General features: G+C 43.4%; 1 protein-coding gene across 1 annotated transcript in view; it reads left to right on the top strand.

Annotated features, from left to right (window-relative positions):
- The first annotated feature begins 1,375 nt into the window (after positions 1-1,375).
- The window catches only part of MEOX2 (mesenchyme homeobox 2), a 99,992-nt gene continuing 75,745 nt past the window's right edge, over positions 1,376-25,622 (top strand). Inside the window, exons 1-2 of the mRNA XM_038772372.1 lie at positions 1,376-1,714; positions 1,790-2,057. Coding sequence (XP_038628300.1) covers positions 1,376-1,714; positions 1,790-2,057 — 607 coding nt within the window. The remainder of the gene's footprint in view (positions 1,715-1,789; positions 2,058-25,622) is intronic.

Genomic DNA, 25,622 nt, shown 5'->3' with positions numbered 1-25,622 from the left:
TTTCGAGATGGGGTGGGGATTTGGGGTGGGAGGAGGGGATTTGGAGATGGGGAGGAGAAGGGGTTTTGGGGAGGAGGAGGGGGAGATTTGGGGATGGGAAGGAGGGAATTTGGGGGTGGTGGAGGAGAGGATTTGGGGGTGGGAGGAGGAGGGGATTTGGGGATGAGGGAGGAGGAGGGGATTTGGGGATGAGGGAGGAGGAGGGGATTTGGGAGTGAGGGAGGAGGAGGGGATTTGGGGGTGAGGGAGGAGGAAGGAATTTGGGGGTGAGGGAGGAGGAGGGGATTTGGGGATGAGGGAGGAGGAGGGGATTTGGGGGTGAGGGAGGAGGGGATATGGGGAGGGGGAGAAGGGGATTTGGGGAGGAGGGAGGAGGGGATATGGGGAGGGGGAGAAGGGGATTTGGGGAGGGGGGAGAAGGGGATTTGGGGAGGGGGAGAAGGGGATTTGGGGAGGGGGAGAAGGGGATTTGAGGAGGGGGGAGAAAGGGATTTGGGGTTGGGAAGGAGGGGATTTGGGGATGGGGAGGAGGGGATTTGGGGGTGGGGCCTGGAAAAGGGGGTGGGAAGGGCCTGGAGGCGGGTTGCATTTTTGGGGGGTGGGAGGCGGGTCAGGGCGTCGGGGTCCCCGTGAGGAGAAGGTGTCCCCCGGCCCCCGGAGCCCCCCGCCGTCCTTGGCCCCCCGTCCATCCGTCCCGTCCCATCCGTCCCGTCCCATCCGTCCCGTCCGTCCCCTCCGTCCCGGGCCGGGCCGGGCCGGGCCGTGCCGGGCCGTCCCCGGCTCAGGTTACAGCCCATTTATAAGCCCCCGCGCCCGCCCGCTCCCCTCGCAGACCTCTGCCGGAGCCGCCCCGGACCGACCCACCGCCCCACCACCGCCCCACCGCCCCACGGCTCCGGGCGCGGAGCGGGGGCACCCACCGGACCGACCGGGGCCGGGCACACACACAGCACACACACAGCACACACACACAGCACACACAGCACACACACACAGGGCACGGACCGGGCCCGGCGCCCCCCACCCCCGGGCAGGAGTCAGCGCCCCGCTCGGCTTCTGGTGGGGGCGGCGGGGGGCGGGGGGGAGAGGAGCCCTCGGTGCCCGTCGGTGCCCGTCGGTGCCCACCCCCCGTGCCCTGCGGGCTCCCCCCGGCCGGGCGCGGAGGGCGGCGGTGCCCCCGTCGGCGGTGCCCGTGGCGGCGGTGTCCCGGCCGGCGGTGCCCCCGTCGGCGGTGCCCCCGTCGGCGGTGCCCGTGGCGGCGGTGTCCCGGCCGGCGGTGCCCCCGTCGGCGGTGCCCCCGTCGGCGGTGCCCGTGGCGGTGCCCCCGTGGGCGGCGCCCCCGTCGGCCCTCCGGCCCGGCCCGGGCGTCGTGGTCATGGAGCACCCGGTGTTCGGCTGCCTGCGCAGCCCGCACGGGCCGGGCCCGGGGGGCCTGCACGGCTTCTCGCAGGCGGGGCTGGCCCTGGCCGGCCGCCCCTCGGAGCCCCTGGCCTACCCCGACCTGCCCCCGGTGCCGGTGCCCTCCTCCTCCTCCTCCTCCTCCTCCGCCGCCGCCTCCTCCTCCTCCTCCACGGCGGCGGCGGGGGCCTCCTCCTGCATCATCGCCGGCTACCCCCCGGACGAGGCCCTGTTCGGCAGCCAGCACCCCCGAGCCGGCCCCCACCACCCCCATCACCACCACCACCACCACCACCATCACCACCACCATGCCCAGCCCCATCCTCCTCCTCCTCCACACCCTCCACACCCTCCTCCTCCTCCCCCTCCCCACCACCACCACCCTCCTCACCACCCCCACCAGACTGTGCAGCCCGGCTGGCACCTGCCCCCGCTGGCCTCGCCCCCCGCCGCCGCCCGGCACAGCCTCTGCCTGCAGCCGGACTCCGGCCCGCCCCCGGATTTGGGAAGCAGCCCCCCGGGGCTGTGTGCGAATCCTGCCGGCCTGGGCACCGCCACCCCCACGCCCGCCTCCTGCGCCCCGGGCGACTACGGCAGGCAGGCCCTCTCCCCGGGGGAGACGGAGAAGAGGACGGGCAAGAGAAAGAGCGACAGCTCAGGTAAGGAAAGGGCCTGGCACAGCGTGGGGGGCACAGTGCCACCTCGGAAGGGCCAGAACCCGCCGAGGGGGGCCCGCTTATTCCCTTGGCAGGGTCACCACGGGCCGGCAGGCGACTCCCGGGCCCCTAGGCAGCTTCTGGGTGGGAGATTCGGGGCAGAAAAATTGGGACTGATAAGAAGAATAACTAGTCATTCACTCCCTCGTATTGATGGAGCGCTTACTATGTGCTAGGAAGCTTCTGGGAGAGAGATTTGGGCAGGAAAATTGGGACTAATGAGAAGAATCACTAGTCATTCATTCCATCGTATTGATGGAGCGCTTGCTATGTGCTAGGAAGCTTTTGGGTGGGGGGAGATTTGGGCTGGAAAATTGGGACTAAGAAGAAGAACTAGTCATTCATTCCATCGTATTGATGGAGCGCTTACTATGTGCTAGGAAGCTTCTGGGGGGGGGGAGATTTGGGCTGGAAAATTGGGACTAAGGAGAAGAGTAACTAGTCATTCATTCCCTCGTACTGATGGAGCGCTTGCTATGTGCTAGGAAGCTTCTGGGAGGGAGATTTGGGCAGGAAAATTGGGACTAAGGAGAAGAGTAACTAGTCATTCATTCCCTCGTATTGATGGAGCGCTTGCTATGTGCTAGGAAGCTCCTGGGAGGGAGATTTGGGCTGTAAAATTGGGACTAAGAAGAAGAATAGTCATTCATTCCATCGTATTGATGGAGCGCTTACTATGTGCTAGGAAGCTTCTGGGAGGCAGATTTGGGCAGGAAAATTGGGACTGATAAGAAGAATGACCATTCATTCCATCGTATTGATGGAGCGCTTACTATGTGCTAAGAAGCTTCTGGGAGGGAGATTTGGGCTGGAAAATTGAGACTGTTAAGAAGAATGACCATTCATTCTCTCGTATTGATGGAGCGCTTACTATGTGCTAGGAAGCTTCTGGGAGGGAGATTTGGGTAGGAAAATTGGGACTGATAAGAATAACTAGTCATTCCTTCCCTCGTATTGATGGAGCGCTTACTATGTGCTAGGAAGCTTCTGGGAGGTACATTCTGGGCAGGAAAATTGGGACTAATAATAAGAATAACCATTTATTCATTCCACCGTCAGGAGCGCTTACTGTGTTGTTTCGGGTAGGAAAATTGGGACTGATAATAAGAATAATAACTATTCATTCATTCCCTCGTATCTGTGGAGCGCTTATGTGTGCAGAGCACTGGACTAAGCGCTCGGGAGAGGACAAATCGGCAACAGATAGAGACGGGCCCGACCCAACAACGGGCTCACAGTCTATGATTATGATGGTGCTTGTTCAGCGCTTACTATTAATTAATGTTGGTATTTGTTAAGCGCTTACTAGGTGCCGAGCACTGGTCTAAGCGCTGGGGTAGAGACAAGGTCATCAGGCTGTCCCCCGTGGGGCTTCCAGCCTTCATCTCCCCCCAGCCTTCATCCCTATTTTACAGATGAGGGAACTGAGGCCCAGAGGAGTGAAGTGAGTTGCCCAAAGTCACACAGCTGACAAGCGGAGGAGCTGGGATTAGAAACCATGACTTCTGACTCTCAAGCCCGGGCTCTTTATTATGTGACAGACAATGTTCTAAGCGCTGAGGCACTGCTTACTCAGAGGGGGATGCGATGTGGGGGGGGGGGAGGAGGAAAGGGAAGTACTTAGCCTAGGTTCCAGGGGGAGAGGGTTGCTCCAGGGATGCCAGGGCTGAGGATGTTGCTTCAGGGATGCCAGGGGTGAGGATGAAAAGTCCCAGATCCTTGAAGGGGGGACTCATGGCACGGGGACCCCGGGAAAGATCAGGGATAACGGATGCTTCCCTACTGTCCCCCGTTTTTCCTTACTCTCCCCACCCACACTCCACCTCTCCCCCTCCTCATCCCTCACCCCTTTGCCCGGGAGCAGTTTTCTGGCCCTGGATGACATAACACGTTGCAGAACGGCTCGCAAAAAACAAATGCCCAAGGCGACCCTCCGCCCCCTCCAAACGCCCCATCCCCAGTGAGTTTCCCTCGGGAGTTGGAGAAACAAGCAGGTGACTGAGCCCCCAAAGCCATCACCTTCCCCGGGGGGCAGCTTCTGGGGGTACCTCTTGAGGAACCCCTGTCCCCCTAACCCCCACCTTTCCGGCACTAAATTCAGGGCATCCCAAAAACGTTGCCTAATAACTTGGAGTCCCGGCCAGGACACTTGCAGGGATCAGGAGAAAATCAATTATAAAAATAATAAACTTTCTGATTTAAGTGTTCCTTAAATAATCCACTCTGCCCAGGGGCTAGAATTCCCTTCTTTATTTATTTTTTGAGGGGGTGGGCGGGAAAGAGGGGATCCCCCATCCCCATGACAAACCGTGAGGTTTTTATCCCATCGGGCAAAGTCGGGTTTCAGAGGGGATTTTAAGGGGGAATCCATCCAGGTGATGCGGAAAGATGGTCCTTAATCCCAGGTGGTCCTTAGTGCGTCGCTAGTTCGATTTGATCATCCGCATTAAAGAAGGGGAAGAATTCTATCTTCCCCCACCTTCCCCACCCCGAGTGCGATAACAAAAGTCATTGCAAAAAATATGGCATTTCCGAAATCACGCGCGGGGAATGAATGTGGCCACTTACGCAAAGCTGAACAGGGAGGTAAGGAGATGAACAGGGAACAGAAGAGCCTGTCGCCCAGCTGAGTTGCTGTTGGGCCGGAGAAAGTTAGAGGATTTCCAGAGAACTCTTGGAAGCTCCGGTTGGAGAGCCTGCCTCTTATCCCAGCTTCCAAACCAGTTTCTCTAAGTTTTAATGTGCTTGGTTATCTGCTCAGCAAGAAACCTTCCCTTCCCTCTTCCTTGGGAGCCCCCCAGAATGAAAGCACAATTTAGTTTTCCGGATTTTACGGGCCCGGATTTTTTTTTACGCTTCTGAAAATGTTGTAACAGATATAAAGAAAGAACGGGGCTTCGAAAGATACGTTTCTTGTAAGTCGGAATTGCATGCTGTTGGCAATATTAGTGTTTGTAGGTTTTCAGTCAGAGAAATGATTACCGCTAGCCATCTTCAAGGTTGTTGCCTGTCTTTTGCTCACAAGGAACGTACCAGAACAGACATTCCATACTTTTAAATTAAAACAAAGAAAATCATTGTTTTACTGTTTTGTTCCTAGAAGCACCTTTTGATGAGATAAAGCAGAGTTAAAGAGCGAATCGGTTGGGGGAATCAATCATGTTATCAGAAAACCCAAATATAGACTAAAATGGCCCTCTAATCAGGTAGAGTTTATTATTATTATTATTTAAGAAAAATACTGATTATCTGAGAGCATTGTTTAGGGCTCGAATCGAGCAAGCCGGTAACAATTCTCTTTAAACAGGGAGTGAGCATCTCAGTGATCGTGGGGAATATTCGTGCAGAATTATTTGGGAGTAAACCTCAGAAAACGCTTCTTTACCATGATTTTGAAGAAAAATGCCTACCCTCGCCTTATGTGCTTACTACATATCGATGTGACTTTTGGCAACAGACTTCCTTTCAGATCAGGCAGTATGCTTTTGCAATTATTCATTCATTCAATTGTATTTATTGAGCACTTACTGTGTGCAGAGCACTGTACTAGTGCTTGCACTGTACTAAGCGCTTATCAGAAGCTATTGCTGTTCCTCACTTTCTTTAAGGAAAACTGTATGTGGGGTGAGCAATAGTTTATTTCCTGAGCTAGACAAATTCACTTCAATTTTTTTAGACTAACCTATTTTCTGTAAAAACAAAACAAAAAAGTTGCAAAATGTCAATTTGGGAAGGCTCTGTTAATGAGTAAGAAATTAAATAAAAATAGGTGAGAGAGGCAAATGGGTCCATTACTTTATTTATAAGGACAAGATGGCCTAATTTAACGTGCATGTTTCCTTAGCTTGAGTTTTCCACCTATCAAAGTAAAATCAACCAGGGATCTATCTGCTTCAGTTAGGGACCGGATGATCGCAGAAGTAGAGAAAAATGGATGTCAACTGTAGCATCCAGTATTCGTGAATTATAGCGTAAGTGGGAAATACCAATTAGTCATCACTGAGGATAGGATCACTGGGGATTTGCCTGATCTTTTACTTTGATGGAATAATTCAGAAAGATCCCTCAAATAGCTGAAAGGAAATAGCTTCACAATAGTGAGTTCCTGGTTAAATAGGCTCATTAAGAACCATATTCAACTTGGCATATTTATGGAGTTGTAGAATTTAAAAAAAATACACAAAGTCACTTTGATGCTATGATGTGGTGCCTATATTTTCCTTGTGATTTTACCCCCGGTCTATGTAACCTGTGATTTCTTCTAGAAGCTATATAATTCCACTGCTATCAAATGGTCCCTTGGCCTAATGCATGAAATTGTGAAGGTAAAAAGCAGCAAATCAACCCAGCTGTGGCTTATTTGTAATTTCAAAGTATTTTCTGCATTTTTGAGAATGAAATCTGAATAATCGTAGCGACGAAATCATTTTACGGGCAGGGCGTATTATCATATAGGGTGGTATTCAGTTTTCTGTTCAGGTACAGATGCTATTTATTATGCACTTATTCAAGGTTGACACATTAATATATGAATTCAAGTTGAAGTTGAAAAGTAGACAGATTCTTTGTGGCACAATAAAAGCGTATTATCCCATACCAGATAGTTCAGGGAAAAAAAAGTCTCCTCACTAGTCATAAATAACTCTTGGACATAGGGAATATTTCTCAACGTTAAAGAAACAAATACCAAGAAGTTTCAGAGAAAGGCATCTTCAAACAAATTAGATGTAGCACTAAAACTTGAAACACTTAAATCGGACACGACAAGTCCAGACGGAATTTTCTAGCAAAGGCCTGGAAGGAGATCTTTATGGACTACATGCTTCCATTAGCATTGTATTAGGAAATTTGAAAATAAGCAAGTTTAGAGACGAAATCCTGCAGCTATTCAATGTGTTTTAAATATTTTTTTGCAGCTTCCAACCCACTGTAGTCCCAACATCATTAGCAATCCCAACATCTGCTCTATCTTCAAAGAAACCCTTAAAAATCAAAACTTTACAGCTGTACTTAAAATAATCAGTGCAGAGCAGGTGATTCTGAAAAATGTCTATAAATAGTGTGAATTGCTTGGCTTCAATTATTTTTGATTGCCCTCCAAGCTATTCAGTAATAGGAATAAGCTGCACACTTCAGCTAAGAGGAACTGAACTTTATTCATCAATCTGAATCTACTTTTCACCCAGAAGTTATAGAGACACCAGAAACCGTTGCAACCAAATGAAATATCTGTGCGTGAGGAGAGCTAGCTGGGCTCATTCCTCCGCAGAAAAATGCCAGTCGTCGACAAGGGAGTACACCCACCAGTGGATTTATCTTGAGATGAATACAAAATTAAATGACTAATCTTCAGTTCTTTCAGGAGAAAATTCAACTTGATAACGTGCCACTTAAAGGGTACTTTCTGGAAGTGGAAGTTGTGTCATGTAGGGCTTCACGTAAAATGCACTTATTTTACGCCTACGTTGACTTCAAAACAACTTTAAACCCGAAAATGACTCAGGTAGAGGGAGGTACTTTATTCAGGCAGATAGCTGAAAAATTAAAGATCCTCTCGCTCGAATGATCAATCATTGGGAAGCTATGCTTCGTGCCATGACTTAAGAATCGAGGGGGAAGGAAAAGCTGGAAAATAGTTTTGTTGTTGGGCTAAGATTCAGTGTTCAATTCAGCACAGGAGTTTCTTCACTTTGGGGAGTTATGGATTATTCTCAAAGCAGAAGCGTTGTCTTTATCCGCTTTAAAGCGAACGCGAGATTTAGTCTAGACAACCAGTGACAAAATCCATTGTGAAGAGATCATTAGGAGAACCTTAATAAAGAGCGGTCTAACTTCAGGAAGTCATACAATGAGTTATTTATTTAAAGAAGAAAAACTACAAAAAGTAAAAAAGAAAACTGTAACGGTCGGGTGCTCTTTTGAACTGACAGATATGATTGCCAAAATTGGACGAAGTTACATCAATTTCATTTGCTCTCATAAAAGAGGACACAGAGTAACTAGCTTTCCAGCAAGGAAACCCGATGGATGAAAGTGCAAACTGAAAGAAACAATATTTGAAAACTATTTTTCTTGTAAAGGGCTTCGAAGTGAAACGCGTCTCAGCACATTAGCGTGAAATGAAAAGGATCTCCCCCATTTCTCCATAAAGCAAATTAATACATTTCTCAGTCCATTTCCCTCTTTCATGGAAAAAAAAAGTTTTCTGATCTAATATTTCATGGGATTCTGCCCAACTTAATTTCTTGGGCGGGTTTAAGAATTGCCAGTTAACTCTCCCCAAAGTTAGTAATATGTGTTTTCCCAGTACCCCTGACTATATCCAGATATGTCACATTGGTACCAGCTCAAGCTTATTGTTTCAGAATAAGACTATTTTCTTCTTTTTATATTTTCTTTTTTCTTATAAAGATCTCACGTGGGGTTGCACCTCCTCCTGAATTCACTGGTCTTAGTTGGAGGAGCCATTGCTTTGCTTGCGGTGCTTAATTTATCTTTTGGGTGAATTCGCCACTGTCTCGATAAAATGACAGTTAACTGAACTACCAATCTGACCTAATGTTGCTGTTGGGTGTCATTGGAAGATTTGTTTGCCGATTGAGGATGTCATCCTAGTGTCATTTCCGGCATTCACTTAAGAAAATCCATAGTGATATATGGCAGTGGTGCACGATAGTCAATTCTAGTCAATTCTTCTGAATAACAGTAGCATACCGTTCCTAAAGAGTATGTACTATTCTCAACTTTTAAGGCATGTAAACTCACACTTTAATTCATGTTGATGATTTCATTTCAGTTCATGATTTGAAACTCTCCCCTGCTAGTTCTGTACAGCACAAAGGGAAAAAGAGGCTCAGTGACCAGATTTCCCCCAATTTCATACGCTCCTTCCTCCTGCTCGAGCCATTTTCTTCATCAACTCGATTAAATGCTGCAGTAGGGTGGACAGTTCAAACCCAATTGTGGACTCTATACAGTCAAGTATCGGAATTTGGTTTCTAACGTTAGTCTGTTCAAATCACTGAATTATTTCTAACATCGTTTCTACCTTTCATATAATTTCCCACTAAATGCTATGAAAAACAGAGACAATGGCGAGATTGGTCTGGAAGCTTTTAAAGCCAATGATGGAAAACACGATTTGCTGTTGACTATAACTATATAGTAGGAAAGGTAAACTTTCAGGTTTGGGAGCGGAATCGTACCGTGATGTGACTTAAGCAGAGAAAAATGCTTCCAATGCTAGGCAGACACTAAAAAATAAGTTCAATGTGTTCAGTTTAAAACATTCAGGAAACTCAAATAATTTTAGAAGGATTATTGCGTGGTCCATTCTTTTATTATTGGTTTCATGTGGATTAGCATGTATTCTTTACATTTATTGATGAAAATTATACTTTTGCAATTATCTTTGAAGATTGGAATGGCCTGGGTGTTTTCTAGTTTGAGGTTAGGAAACTCCTAAGGATTTTCTAAGAATCGATTGAAAATTTAATGCTAAAATCACAGATTGTATAACAGTAAAAAAAAGAGTTAAATAACAACTTCAAAGAAGAGAAGGAAAAAGAAGGCTAAGGTATTATTTATAAAACCCATATAAAGTGGTGGGTAATGAAACATATTGGGAAGACTTGAAATCATTTTGGTTTTTATTTTGCAAAATTTATTGGACTTGGAAAAAATACTATGCTTTACAAATATGCTATAGGCATTTGAAATACTTGTTCTAAGGAACAGTTATTCAAATTTCAGCACAATTGAAACTAATCAATATTTTCTTTCCATTCATTTTCATTCTAAAACAACTTAGTTATTCTTTTAAACTTTAGAAGCAAATCTTTTAAAACATTCTTGGAATCCATAATACTGAAATTGCTACCAACAATTCCTTTTTTTTCTATGTTACTTTTTGATTTATATATATATATATATATATATATATATATATATGGAGAGAGAGAGAGAGAGAGAGAGAGAGAGAGAGAGAGAGAGAGAGAGAGAGAGAGCATATTGACGTATTGGCTATTGATTAAGAAAAATCAGGAAAACACTCCTAAAAAGATAGTTGTCATTTCAGGATAAATTCTGAATGTGTCCCTATACCATTGTTTATGCATTCTGAACCTCAGCTACTAGAATAGAACCTTTTGCCTATTTTTGAAATATTGTTTGGGATAAAGATTTTGCAAATTTAATCAACTTAGGGTCGTAGTGGGAAGGAAACACGTTTAGCTATTCTGTTGTTAGCTTGACACTCTCCTAAGTATTTAGTTATATGTTCAGCATGCAGTCAACCTTAATAAATGTCACTGATTGATTGATGGATTGATTGGTGCCCTTTAAGGCTAATTTGCCTTTTTCAAAACAATGAAGTTGATCTTCCATCTCGGCTGGTTCTACTTAGGGGGGATCGATAATAATCGCAGTATTAATTCATCACCTGCATTACACCAAGCAGTGTGCTAAGTGGGAAGGCCCCTTTTCCCCAGTTGGCTCCCATTGGTTTTAGCCTCAGGATTTGGGAATTGCTTGCTGGAAGCGTTTTTTATTGGCCTCTGACTAACTAGGGTATTACTTAAGATAACTGAGGTCTCAAAACTTTATTTTGATTCCAATTATCTAGCACTTAGAGCCAAAGACTTTTCTTTCATGTATTTTGCCTAGACCCAACCACAGATAGTATTGTTAACACATCAATACATTTTAATTCACATTTCTCCAAAAACAATAGTAACCATCAATACTACTACTCAATTGGGAGTCATCCTGTGATTATTCTGTAATCATGAATTTTGGATAATTAACAAAAATTACCAGTACATCGCAGGGATGAATGACCACATCCAAAGTTAATTACCAAAATTTTGTGATAGAGATACCCTATTTGAAGTTATGCCACATTGATGGTCTAATCATTACGATTGTGAAAAATTTTTACAGAACAGCTATCATATTCATTTCATAAGAAAATTCAAGAGGCAAAATGCTAGCTTATTCCATGTGTTGTATTTTATATGTTTCTGTCATCAGTTAAAGGCTTAAGGTTTGCCGTAATAAGGGTATCTTCTTCTCCAGAGTGAAAGCTTCCTAAGTGTTTTAGGCTAATGAAGTTCCCCTATAGAAGACAACAATGCTTTTACTCTATCCTATTTCATATTCCAAAATGCAAATTCAACTGGGGTATGTTGCAGAGACTAAAGACCCCAGGTAGCCCTAAATGATCTATCCTTTGAAACCTTCACTGGGGATGAGCTTTTCAAATGAAAAGAGGATTAGATCAAGTCTGGGGATATATTTAAAAGGTAGAAAGGCCGAGCAAGGAATTGCAGGACATTTTTGAACTACTCCTGGGATTTGAGAGGAAAGTTTCAGCAATGAGTCTTCCATATAAGGTATTATGATAAATGGGTCATTCTTAATGATACATTTATTTATTTTTTTTAAAACACACCTCAAATCAAATACACTGTTTAAAAATCATGGCAAGAAAATGAGGGTGAAAATGTGTTCATTGGACCTCATTTACTAATGGTTCTAGAGGTTTTCCTGCCAAACCTCCTGTGGCTTGCTTGTTGTTTTGATTTTCTTTCACATGTCTACAGATTCATACAGTTTGAGGGAAAATGTCTTCACTGCTCTAATGATAATCAATCAATCCATCATATTTACTGAGAGCTTACTGTGTGCAGAACACTGTACTAAGCACTTGGGAGAGCGTAATACAGCAGAGTGGGTAGACAAGTTCCCTGCTAATGATAAGGAATGGAGTCAAATGGACCCAGGACTCATAAGCAGAGCCATAAAAGGGGTTTAATCTTAGAGGGATTTCATGCCAACAGACTTTAATGAAGGTAAATTTTTTCCCTTTGAAAGGAGAGCCTTAAAGCTTTCCCTAACACCCAAATTAGCATTCATTTTTCGAGAGTGGTAATTATTTGCAAGTGCTGCTGTGGTGCAGTGGTGTAGAGAAGCATCATGGCTCAGCGGAAGGAGCCCGGGCTTTGGAGTCAGAGGTCATGGGTTCAAACCCCAGCTCTGCCAATTGTCAGCTGTGTGACTTTGGGCAAGTCACTTAACTTCTCTGTGCCTCAGTTACCTCAACTGTAAAATGGAGATGAAGACTGTGAGCCCACTGTGGGACAACCTGATTACCTTGTAAACTCCCCAGCACTTAGAACAGTGCTTTGCACATAGTAAGCGCTTAATAAATGCCATTATTATTATTATTATTCAACAGTTCAATAGCATTGCATTTTCATTTCTTTACTTTCAAGCTCTTACTACATTGCTGTGAACAGAGTAAGCAGCCAATAAATACTATTGATGGACTGATTGGTTGTTGATCAGATGGCAGAGATACCCCTTTGGAAGTGAATTTTCTAAAATAAATTCTTTCCTGAAGACTCTGGCTTTAAATAGAGTAAAAAAAACACAACACCTGACAACAAGTAAACAGACTCATTTGCATGTCAATAGTCAATGAATAGAGATTTACTTTGAATGAAGGGTAAAGAGAAGGCAAACTTATCAATCATTTGATTTTAGTTAGATAATCACTAGGAGGTTGCTAAAAAAAACCCAAAACTATTATCTTGATAGAGTTCATTCATTCATTCAATCGTATTTATTGAGCACTTACTGTATGCAGAGCACTGTACTAAGTGCTTAGGAAATACAAATCGGCAAGATATAAAGACGGTCCCTACCCAACAATGGGCTCACAGTCTGAATTCTTCTGGATAAAGTTCAGATCATTTGCCCCAAATGAGTCTAAATAAGTCTGATTTCTAAATGCTTGCAATTGTAATTTCCCAAATTCCAGAATTCCTTATTGTCTTTGTTGCTAATATCAATAATTTAACCAGTAGCATTTTCATTCAGATCACTATTTACTCAGAAGGAGGGTTTAAAATCAGATGGACTTTCGCCAGGCTAAAGATTCAGGATCTTTTTTCCAAGTAATAGAGTTCCCTGTGATTGACATAGGGGAAGATGTTCACTTGTTTTGCAAGGAGGGGGAGTTCAGTACCTCTTTCCTTATTGGTTCAAATCATGCAAACTGGAGATTTCATTTGTCTGTAGATTTCTGAGTGGCAAATGTGAATTCAGGAATTTGGCTGTTTCAAGTGGATGAGTTAGCGTTGGGATGCGTGTTATGCAGCTACATCAAAGCCAGGATCCAGACCTAGATTCATTCATTCATTCAATCGTATTTATTGACCGCTCACTGTGTGCAGAGCATTGTACTAAGCGCTTGGGAAGTACAAGTTGGCAACATAACGGACAGGTTTGCTGACCACCTATAATAGCACATTGTACCCTTTCATTCAATCATGTTTATTGAGTGTTTACTGTGTGCAGAGCACTGTACTAAGTGCTTACTAAGGTTTCACATGAACAGTGCAGGGGGTTTTATCAGCTCAACCCTCCTCCCTTTAGACTCAACTGCAACCTTTGCTACGTATTCTCTTTAGAGACAGATTGCTACTCATGTTCATCTCCTACACACGTTTTCAACGGAAATCAAAGGAAATCGGCAGAGAAAGGTGACAGCCCCTTATGTTTTCCTCACATGTTCTCCAATTAACGAGCAACTTTCAAGGGATTTCTTCACTCAAGCGCAAGCAATCGGCTGTAAATGCCCTTCTGTGGTGCAGTCTGTATGCAAATATATTTGTGAGTCCAGAATTTAGACTAAGGTGAAATGTAGCATACTCAGATGATTTTCATTTCTTTGCTTTGATTATAACCACATACATGACCACTGGGAATTTTTCTACAAAGGGTATTTGTTAAAGGTACCAAGTTCACTACAATTGTATCCTGAAGCCCCAAACTCTTTCAGTAAGTCTGACTTTGACCTAAAATTGGCTGGTCTCGCCTGTTTCAGGAAGGTTAATTTCTTTGAACTTTAAGACTCATCAGCTTGTTCTCTTCTGGAGCTGTGACTATTTCCCTTGCAGCCCACGGAACTAAACGAAACTATTTTCCTTTTTTTCCTCTCAAAACACGACGGCACCCTCTGAATATTTGAAGACCACTTCTCAGCCTAGATTTTTAGACTGAAGAGGAGACAAAGGAACAGTAAGATGGGACTTGAATGGGTCTCAGAATAGTGATAATACTATTTATTGAGAACTCACTGGGTGCAGTAAGCTATACTAAGGACCTGGGAAAGTACGACACAAAGCAGTGACACATTCTCTGCCCACACGAACTTACATATTTCTGGTACTTGTTAAGCACTGACTAGGTGCCAAGCACTGTAGTAGTAATAATAATAATAATAACTGTGTTATTAGTTAAGTGCTTACTATATGCAAGGCTCTGTACTAAACTCTGGAGTGGATACAAGCAAAGCGGTTTGGACACAGTCCCTGTCCCTCATGAGGCTCACAGTCTAAATCCCCATTTTACAGATGAGGCAACTGAGGCACAGAGAAGTGAAGTGGCTTGCCCAAGATCACACAGCAGACAAGTGGCGGAGTCAGGATTAGAACCCAGAACCTTTTGACTTCCAGGCCCGTGTACTAAGTTCTGGGGTAGAAAGTAGATTGTTAGGGAAGACACAGTTCCTGCCTCATATGGAGCTCACAGACAGATTAGGAAGGAGTAGGATTTAATCCCCATTTTGCAGTTGAGGAAACTGAAGCACAGCAAAGTTAAGTGATTTACCGAAGTTTACACAACAGACAAGTGGCAGAACCAGGATTAGAATCCAAATCCTCTGATTCCCAGTCCATACTCTTTTGACTAGGCCATGCTGCTTTTTCTTGTACACTACAGTTTCTGCAGTTTTCATCTGTAGGGTCACGTTACATTAATCCTCTTACCCCCAGATTGTCAAAAAAAAACTGCAGTGATGGGGAAAAGTCAGAATCCTACTGGACTCAAATTGTTTCATCTCCAGATGTGGAGTATTACTTTCAAAAAGAGAATTCTGAACCTTTTATGTCTGAGCCTAATTCATTCATTCAATCATTTATTGAGCACTTACTGTGTGCAGAGCACTGTACTAAGCACTTGGAAAGATTAACTGTACTTAGTACTTGCTAAGACTGAGGTGGTGTGAGTGCCTGCTTAGTGTTAGTTCCCAAGATAGGGGACTGGAATTCTAGACTGTGAGCCCTCTGTGGGAAGGGACTGTCTCTGTTTGTTGCTGAATACTACTTCCCAATCGCTTAGTATAGTGCTCTGCACACAGTAAGTGCTCAATAAATACAACTGAATGTATGAATGAACAATGAGCTGTTTGATGGTTGTGGGACAGAGGGAGTCCTAAATTCACTCTGTCTCATTAGCTTCTTGGTCTAAGCATTTGCTCTTCAGATGTTGATTGTTAACTTTTTTAAAGCAACTATTCTGAGTTTTTGATTCCTGCAAGGAAAAAAAACAGGTTAACTTTGAATTCTTTGGGGCTGGGAACATATCTTTCGCTTCTGCTGTACTTCTCCAGATCTTAATCCAGTGTAATCATGTTATACATCCAGTGGGTGCTCAGTAGTTGAGGTAGTAATAGTAATAATTGCATTTATTTATTCATTCATTCAATCATATTTATTGAGCGCTTACTATGTTGGGGGCCCTGTACTAAGCATAAGCTCTTACTGTGGGCAAAGCTCTGTACTAAACATTAGGAGAAAATTCACAAGTGGAAATGAAACATGGTCTCAGGCCTTGGGGGCTCACAATCTAAGCTTAACAGATACCACAGTTATTATTATTATTATTATTATTATTATTATTATTATCATTATTACAAGTTAGTGAGATAAGCTAACTACTAGGTAACTACTGAGTGTCACCTTCAGTCTCTTTGCTTTGACTCCAAAAATGCTTATGGTGTTGGGCAGAGAGCTGGATAGCCAAGGATTAGATGTGGAGGTGCGACTGAATTGGACCATCCTGTCTAATTCCAGTGGAGAGGGCAAATATTCATTCATTCATTCAATCAATTGTATTTATTGAGCACTTACTGTGTGCAGAGCACTGTACTAAGCGCTTGGGAAGTACAAGTCAGCAACATATAGAGACGGTCCCTACCCGACAACGGGCTCACAGTCTAGAAGGGGGAAATATCAGACTGTAGCAACCTTAGTGCTTGTCTCTGAGATCTAGCTTCTTGACATGACTTTTTATCTTTCCTTTTTGACCTTATCAGGAAGGAATAATTGATTTTTCTTTAAATGACGACAAAACACCAGCTATAAAACCTGTACCATAAAGTGTTGGCATTTTTAGAATAGAGATTTATAAGAGTCATCCATTAACCACCCTAAAGACCATCGACTCATTTCACTAGAGCACTGAAAGGCCATCTAACATTGGAATATACTGCTCTCAGTTGAATTCTTCAGTCGATGGTTATCTATATAGGAACACAACTTGTACAGTACTTTAGGTTTTCTACTCGAACTACAGTATTAAGCCTTTTTATATGATGCTCAATTTTGTTTTTTACTCCTAAGAATTAGGAGACAATTACAACCAGCAGCTTTTTTTTCTTACATTGATCAATAGCTCTAGGAATTACAATTCCTAACTAGAGCAGAAATTCCAGGTTTTTATTTCCGATTTTGATTGTTACTTTTTTATGACCTGGTGAAAAGGAAACTGAGATACTACAATTTTAACCCTATACTTATTTTGGGTATTTTTACAATGATTAAACTTGACTTTTGACTATGAAGATAATTGGCTTCTACCAGTCAATGAATACAACTTTTTTTCTCTTAATAAGTGGTGTTTATCTGGTTCACCCAGGTGTTTTAGAGCACAGAGGAAACATTTTTGCCAAATCTGAATTAAAGAAATCTCACACCATAGGGCCCACACTATGTGCCATAAACAGGTGTAAACCCTTTGTCCCACAACCTCAATCAATCAATTAGTGATATTGATTTAGCGCCTACTGTGTGTACAGCATTGGACTAAGCACTGGGGAGTGGACAAGTCAGACATGATCCCTTCCCTCAAGGCACTTTCAGTCTAGAGACCGCTACGTTATGTTTTGTTTTGCTATGTTTTGTTTTGTTGTCTGTCTCCCCCTTCTAGACTGTGAACCCGTTGTTGGGTAAGGACCGTCTCTATATATTACCAACTTGTACTTCCCAAGCGCTTAGTACAGTGCTCTGCACAGAGTAAGTGCTCAATAAATACGATTGAATGAATGAATGAATGTTATGCTGTAACTAGACAGATGTACATTGCGGGAAGATCGTTTCCTTACTCCAGTCATGGCATGTCATCTAAACTCAGGGGTGTAAACACAAGCTCTGACAGAACTGAGCATTCCTTCCTCCTTGAGGGCAGATGGAAAATAGAGCCCAGTCTATAAGCCCTCCTAGGGTCATCTCTGTTCCCCCCAGATATGCCACTGAAATTTCCTCAGTTCCCATTGTGGAACAGAAACTTTATTTTTTCTGGACTGGACAACATCCAGGATCCCCCTAGATAAGAGACACCTGCTCTTCCTCCATCTACGTATATTCTCTTGAAGAGATCGTCTGCTTGCTGAGTGATTTCTGTAAATGAACTCTGAGTTCCTTGTAGGCGTGGAGTGTGTCTACCAACTCTTTTGTATTGTTCTCTCCCAAACTCCAGGAACAATGCTCCGCACACAGTAAGGGCCTGTTTTTGGGTAGGGATTGTCTCTATATGTTGCCGATTTGTACTTCCCGAGTGCTTAGTATAGTGCTCTGCACATGGCAAGCACTCAATAAATACGAATGAATGAATGAATAAATACCATTGACTGATTGATTAACTGATTGATCCTTCATATCCCATTTCTCAATGTCTCCCTCCAAATTCTTTCCCGCTCCAATTTCCAAAGCAACTTCCTGATAATATCATGCTAGTTTCATAGACTCAAAAAATTCCAAGTGGCTTTTGCTTTTCCTTTGACATCCACATCCCATCACTCTGTTTCCTCCTGTATACATTGCTTCCATCTAGCCTCTCCTTTCCATCCCTCTACTGGAGACCTGATTCAGGGCTTTAATAATCCCTTGAGAGTAACCATTTCTCCAGTGGGTTCCTTCCTTCTAACTTCTTCCCCTCTCGTCTCCTCTCAGTGGCAACAATCAGCTCCCCCCAACAGGATTTTAATCCTTCTTCAAACCACATTACTGGTTTCCATTGGTCTCTCCAGGAAAACTGAAGCTCTTGATTAAAAGGCTTGAAAGGCCCTCTATCATCCTCTGATTCTGCTTGATAATTTATTTCCATGGATTTCAATGAGGGCAGCCAGCACATCATTCCTCTAAGAATTCTGGGATCACTGCAGAAAACAGAACACTGTGACAAATAGACGGTTCTTCTGCCTCAGTTATGGAATTTCCATGAAGCCCTCTTTCACAGGAATCAACTCTACCAGGCCATGGATGAGACTATAAGAACATAAACTGTGGTCACTCCAAACCCTCCGGTAACTTCTCTGTGCTGCATCTCACTAGACTCCATGAGACAATGTGGAATTCTACCCATAAGTCACCAGTTAAAAATTTTATCTGGTGCGTATTTTCTCTCTTCCCTTTAGCCTGGAGTTCTTTGCCCTCGAGTCCTTCCTTGTGTACAACCCAGTACAGTGCCTGGCACATAGTAAGTGCTTAACAAATACCATTATTATTATTATTTCTCTTCCCCTCTCTTAGAGTGTCTCATAGAGTGCCAGGATTCTTTAAATGTTTAAATGAGAGACAGGGAACAACCCAGATCTTTCTTTCTGGCTCTAGGCTATCAGTCAACTCTCACCCCCTTATAATTACAATAATAATAATGATAGTATTTAGTAAGTGTTTACTATGTGCAAAGCACTGTTCTAAGTGCTGGGGAGGTTACAAGGTGATGAGGTTGTCCCACGGGGGGCTCACAGTCTTCATCCTCATTTTCCAGATGAGGGAACTGAGGCCCAGAGAAGTTAAGTGACTTGACCAAAGTCACACAGCTGACAAGTGGTGGAGCCAGGATTTGAACGCATGACCTCTGACTCCACAGGCCGTGCTCTTTCCACTGAGCCACAATGCTTCTCTAACTTTCCTTACTTATCCTTGTTTCTCTCCCACTCAGCCCGTCTCACATATTTCACTCTTCTAATTTCAAAGCACTCACTATAGCCTGCTTTCTCTCTCTTGCCGTCAATCTTTTGTTCACATCCTCCCTCCTGTCCGGCCCTCTCCACCTTCATAGCCATCAGACCACTGGTCTTCCCACCTCCTAAGCCTTACTAAAATTATGCCTCCTTCAGAAACTCTTCCCAGACCACTCTCTCATCTTCCCACCCTATTGCTCCTCCCTAAGCAACATATCTGAAGTTGGCCATAAGGTGTATTTGATATTCGCAAGAATTGTGTAAACCTGGTCTGTGTGCTCTTCCTGGTAAACTTGGTCTGTGTGCTTTTCCTGGAGAGCAAATAACATTATTTATTGAGTGTCCATTGGTACTAGCTGCCATTAGTAGGAGATGGATGTTCCTCCTCCCGCCACCTATGTACATATATTTATATTCAATTTATTAATTGTAATTTCATTCATTCATTCATTCATTCAATCACATTTATTGAGCGCTTACTGTGTGCAGAGCACTGTACTAAGCACTTGGGAAGTGCAATTTGGCAACATATAGAGACGGTCCCTACCCAACAGTGGGCTCACTGTCTAGAAGGGGAAGACAGAGAACAAAACAAAACATATTAACAAAATAAAATCAATAGAATAAATATGCACAAATAAAATAAATAAATAAATAGAGTAATAAATTTGTACAAACATATTTACATATATACAGGTGCTGTGGGGTGGGGAAGGAGGTAAGACGGGGGGATGGGGAGGGGGAAGAGGGGGAGAGGAAGGAGGGGCTCAGTCTGGGATTTATTATTAGTAATTTAGTAGTAGTATTATTAGTAATTTATTTTAATGTCTTTCTCCCCGACTAGACTGTGAAGTCCTTGAGGGCAGTGATCATATCCACTTCTTCTATGGTACACTCGAAACACTTAGTACTTTCATTCATTCATTCAATCATATTTATTGAGCTCTTTCTGTATGCATAGCACTGTACTAAGCACTTGGGAGAGTACCGTACAACAGCAAACAGACACATTCCCTGCACACCATGAGCTCACAGTCCAGAAGGGAGACAGGCATTAACCTAAATAAATACATAAATAAATAAATTACAGATATATACATGTGGGCGGCGGGGCTGGGAGGGAGGATGAATGAAAAAAGCAAATCAGGGTGACACAGAATGAGTGGGAGAAGAGGGCTTAATCAGGAAAGGCTTCTTGAGGAGATGTGCCTTCAGTAAGTCTATGAAGTGGGGGAGAGCAATTATCTGTCCGATATGAGGAGGGAGGGTGTTCTAGGACAGAGGCAGGATTTGGGCTAGCGGATGGTGGTGAGATAGGTGAGATTGAGCTACAGAGAGTAGGTCAGCATTAGGGGAGTGAAGTGTGTGGGCTGAGTTGTAGAAGAAGAGTAGTGAGGTGAGGGAGGAGGGGTTGATGTGATTGACTGCTTTAAAGCCAATGGTGAGGAGCTATTGTTTGATGTGGAGGTGGATGGGCAACCTCCTAGTGCAGGTCTCTGCACCCAGGAAATACTCAACAAATGCCACACAATAATAATAATAATAATGATGACATTTGTTAAGTGCTTACTATGTGCAAAGCACTATTCTAAGCGCTGGGAGGATACAAGGTGATCAGTATGTTCCACGTGGGGCTCACAGTCTTCATTCCCGTTTTACAGTTGAGAGAACTGAGGCTCAGAGAAGTCAAGTGACTTGCCCAAGGTCACATAGCAGACACGTAGTGGTCAGCATTCGAACCTATGACCCCAGACTCCAAAGCCTGGGCTCTTTCCACTGAGCCACGCTGATCAAATCATTAATACAAGCATAGGATATTTTCCCTTCTCAAGGTCACACCAACAAGATAGGACAGATGGATTAGGTTAGTTGGGAGGAGGACATTTTTATAATCAAATAATCAGTTAAGCTTTTAAGTGACTTTCAGAGAGTACAAAATGAATCTTGGTAAAATAACTTACTTGGCTCAACAAAATATATTTGAAACAAAAATGGTAAAAAAAAAAACCATACAAACAAAAACAACATCCAAAGTTGAAAAACAGTCAGATTTATTTTTTCAGGGAGCTGAGAAAATAAACACCGAAAAAGACTTACTAGACTTAAGGTGGTGGCAGAGAAAGCTGGAAGAATGGTAAGAAACTTAACCATAAATAGGATATACAAATCCAGAGGAAGACACCCAATTCTGACAGAAAATGGAAATAAGAAGAATTTCACAAGGCACGAAGGCAACAACCAAAGTACACAGAAATATGTTAAGGTCAATGAGGGAGGATTTTCCAGGGCCCTGGAGGATAGGGAGGAGAACATTTTTCTGGGAAAGAATGGGGACAATGCCAAAAACAAAGCTAGTTTTTCCAGGGGAAATGTATGAAAACTGAATACAGTCCATAGAGGTCATTAGTGACATGGAGTAGTTAATAATGAGAGCCTCTGGCTGTCCTATGGAATTCCAGGAGCTATAGTTACCATCCCAGAATTCCAAGTCGGGTCCCCCTCAGAGTAGACCAGTTCTGTGGTTGAAGTGTTCCACTTTAGATGGAAATTAACACTGAGAAAAGAAAGGTACAGAGAGGTTAAATGACTTGTCCTTGGTCATCCAGTAGGCCAGTGACAAAACTAGGAACCAGAATTCTGATCTCACTCCAGGATGTGAACCCTTTCCATTGGATCACACTGAGATTTGGGTCCTTCAGTTCCTGTAGTCATCAGGATCGGTTCAGCCATTTTATCAAGATGTGAACTCATTTTCCCAGTGGACCCCAGTTACATATCTGAAGTTGGCCATTAGGTGTATTCGATATTAGCAAGAATTGTGTAAACCTGGCCCTTGTGCCTTTCCTGGAGAGCAAATCACGGCATTTATTGAGTGTCCACTAGGTACTAGCTGCCATTAGTAGGAGACGGATGTTCCTCCTCCTGCCATCAAAAGCACAGCAAGTGGACTGGCAGTTCTGTTAATTCCTGGTGTAGTGGTGTAGTAGAGCCCAGGTCTGAGAGTCAGAAGATCATTTGTTCTAATCCCAGCTCAGCCACCTGTCTGTTGTGTGACCTTGGGCAAGTCACTTCACTTCTCTGGGCCTCAGTTCCCTCAACTGCAAAATGAGAACTGAGACTGTGAGCCTCATGTGGGATAGGGACTGTGTCTAACCCTATTTGCTTGTATCCAGCCCTGTGCTTATTACAGTGCTTGGCACATAGAAAGCACTTAACAAGTACCATGATTATTTAAAGTTAAAATAAAATTCTGTCAGAGGAGACTTCTCTCAGGAGCAGTGAGGAGTCAGTGAACCAGGCATGATTCCTCTTATCCCACTTGACACCGCCTAAGTAGCAATGAACCCATCAACCGTCTACTTTCCACTTCTGGAGTTACTGAAATGACCAGATTTTGACTCTTTATCTTGAAATTTGGAATTGTCTTACTCACTGACACTTGTCAAAATGCCTATGCTTCTGTTTGATTGTGAGCTTTTCTTGCCCCAGGGGTAGAGTTAAGATGAATGTAGCATATTTTTCCTAATTTAATAATTTGTGATGCTGATGATGCTGTTGATAATAATATGATAATAATAATAATAATGGCATTTATTAAGCACTTACTATGTGCAAAGCACTGTTCTAAGAGCTGGGGAGGTTACAAGGTGATAAGGTTGTCCCATGGTGGGGGGCTCACAGTCTTCATCCTCATTTTACAGATGAGGTAACTGAGGCACAGAGAAGTTAAGTGACTTGCCCGAAGTCACACAGCTGACAATTGGCAGAGCCGGGCTTTGAACCCATAACCTCTGACTCCAAAGCCCGTGCTCTTCCCATTGAGCCACGCTGTTGATGAAAATGATGACTGGTCATGTGTTTCTTCCACCCTTTATTATACATCAATCAATCCATCTATGGTATGTATCGATTGCTTACTACATGCAGGGCACCGTACTAGACTATTGGGAAAAAATGTAACAACGGAATTGGTAGATGCAATCTCTGCTCACAAAGAGCAGTTTATAGAGGGAGAGAGACATTAAAATAAAGTATAGGGGAAATAGTAGAGCCTAAGACTGTTTACATAAGTGCTGGGGTGAGTATTAGAGTACTTAAGGGGCTCACAGTTAAGTTCATTGTTGACCCTGTGGGCGGAAAATAAAGGGCTTAGTCTGGAAAGACCTTTCTAATGTAGACAATACCCTTAATGTAGATTTTCTACCCCTAATCTCCTTCACTTGTAGTTTTCTTCTTCCCTTTATACTTGATTAATGTAGAAAGAACTTTTACATGACTTTCCTTTGCCATCAGAAAGCACTGTGGCTTTCAGAAATGTTCAGTACAAAGATATGATAAATGAAAACACAAAAGCTACAGTAAATCAAAGTAGACTGCAGTGATCTTTTCAAAAAAAAATTCAAAATTACCCTACTGCTTGACTGTGTTTTCTGAATATATGCATGAGAAACTTTCAGGTGGGATAGAGATTACGGTCTAAAATGAGTGGTGGGAAATTACTCTGAAATGTTTATGTTCAGAAAGGTGGAGTTCACTTGTTTCCTTATTTGTCTTTGAGCTCTCACTACTCTACCCTCTGAGATTTTGTTTGATCAGGATAAAACCTGTACAATAAAAAGACAAAGAGATGAATGGAAATCAGATCAATCAATCAATCGCATTTATTGAGCACTTACTGTGTGCAGAGCACTGTACTAAGCGCTTGGGACATACAAGTTGGCAACAAATAGAGATGGTCCCTACCCAACAGTGGGCTCACAGTCTAGAAGAAATCAGATGCCACCCCTGAGTGAAAGGTGCTTTCTTGGTCATTTTCAAAAGGGGAATTTACCTGTAGATAAATACATCTTATCCATGAATATCATTACTACTGTGATTCCATTTCATTTCTCCATTAGAACATATTTATTATTATTAACAATGATAAAAATGATTATGATAATTATGCTAATGATTGTGAAATTTGTCAAGTGCTTCCTCTGTGCCAAGCACTGGGATAGATACAAGGTAAGCTGAACACCGTCCCTTTCCCACATGGGACTCACAGTCTAAGTAGGAAGGAAAGCAGACATTGAATCCTCATTTTACAGATGAAGAAACTGAGGTACAGAGAGTGTTGACACAACAAGGAGGTTGTGAATTAGCTGGGCAATTTCCTGAAGGAGTGGGATTGTAGCAGGGTTTTGAAGACAGGGAGGACTGAAGTCTGGCAGATATGGTTGGGGAGAGTTGGGGTGCTGCGTTGGAGGTGGTGGGGTGGGGAGCTCTGTATGAGTGTAGAGACTGAGAGGGGAGAACCCAAAGCGAGGTGCCATTCATAATTCTGTGGACATTCAAATCAGAGAAGGGATTGGATTGAGGGGGCAGACAGATCTATTTTCCTCCTCTAACAAACATGACTATTTCTTTCCAAGTGGTCAATTTGTTCAGCTGACAGAGAGCCTCAGGTAGCCAACAATTTCCCAAAATTGAATCCAGATTCGATGGATTGATGGAATTCCCCTCAAATTGGCCCTCAGCCTCTGTCTTCCTGCACGTTCTTTCCTCCCAGGGAAAACTAGCCATTCCATGGTAGCGTGCTTTCAGAGGTCAAAGGCCTAGGGTTTTTTTGAGATTCCGATCTCTGTCCGCCCTTTTTCTGATTTGCATGAGGAAAATGCAATTTCCTATTCACATTCTGCCAGCAGAACTGATTTTGTCACTCACATTGCAGCACTCCCTGAATTCAGAATAGCTGATCTCTGCTCAGCATTTTGGGGTCTCGGGGACTTATTTTCTTTATGACTTTACAATTCTCTTTCAGCAGGCCTTGTTGTTGGATGAATGCAACCCATTTGTCATATTAAAATCTCTCCCACTTGCCTTATCCCCAGGCCAAACTTGGTCTGCTTTGTCACACTCACTGCAATGCTTCCCAGTCTAGCTTCCTGCCACATGTAGGGTAGTAAAGGGATGGGTTTCTCCTTATTTTATTACTCCTGTGTCAAAATCTTCCGTGTCTGGTTCCAAGCACTGGAAGCCAGTGATGAATATACCACATTGTGAGGCCTCTCTCCAAACCCCAAACCTTCCTTGATTTCTCAGAATTGATCACAAGGGATTTGACACTTTTTGTTTTCCTTCAATGACCTGTAAACATTCCTGACCAGAAGATATTCAATGGTCCAATTCCTTGGATGTCGAATATAGGTGGAAGACACTGTGTTTGAGTCTGCTTTTCAGTAGCTTTGGATTTTATGGCTTTGCTTTAGGGCATTCTGGAAACTGGTGTGAAGGGAACCATATAAACGTTTGGATTAGATAGGCATGGAAAAAAAGGAGCTTGGATTGCTGAATTGCGTGTTTGCCTTATACTAGGAGATCCCAGAGTGTGGATAGAGATCGGCCTATATGGCATGAAAATTTTTTGTGATCTC

Source organism: Tachyglossus aculeatus, chromosome 2, assembly GCF_015852505.1.
Source record: "Tachyglossus aculeatus isolate mTacAcu1 chromosome 2, mTacAcu1.pri, whole genome shotgun sequence".
Taxonomy (NCBI): Eukaryota; Metazoa; Chordata; class Mammalia; order Monotremata; family Tachyglossidae; genus Tachyglossus; species Tachyglossus aculeatus.
The sequence above is the reverse complement of the archived record's forward strand: the minus strand, read 5'-3'. Positions and strand labels throughout refer to the sequence as shown.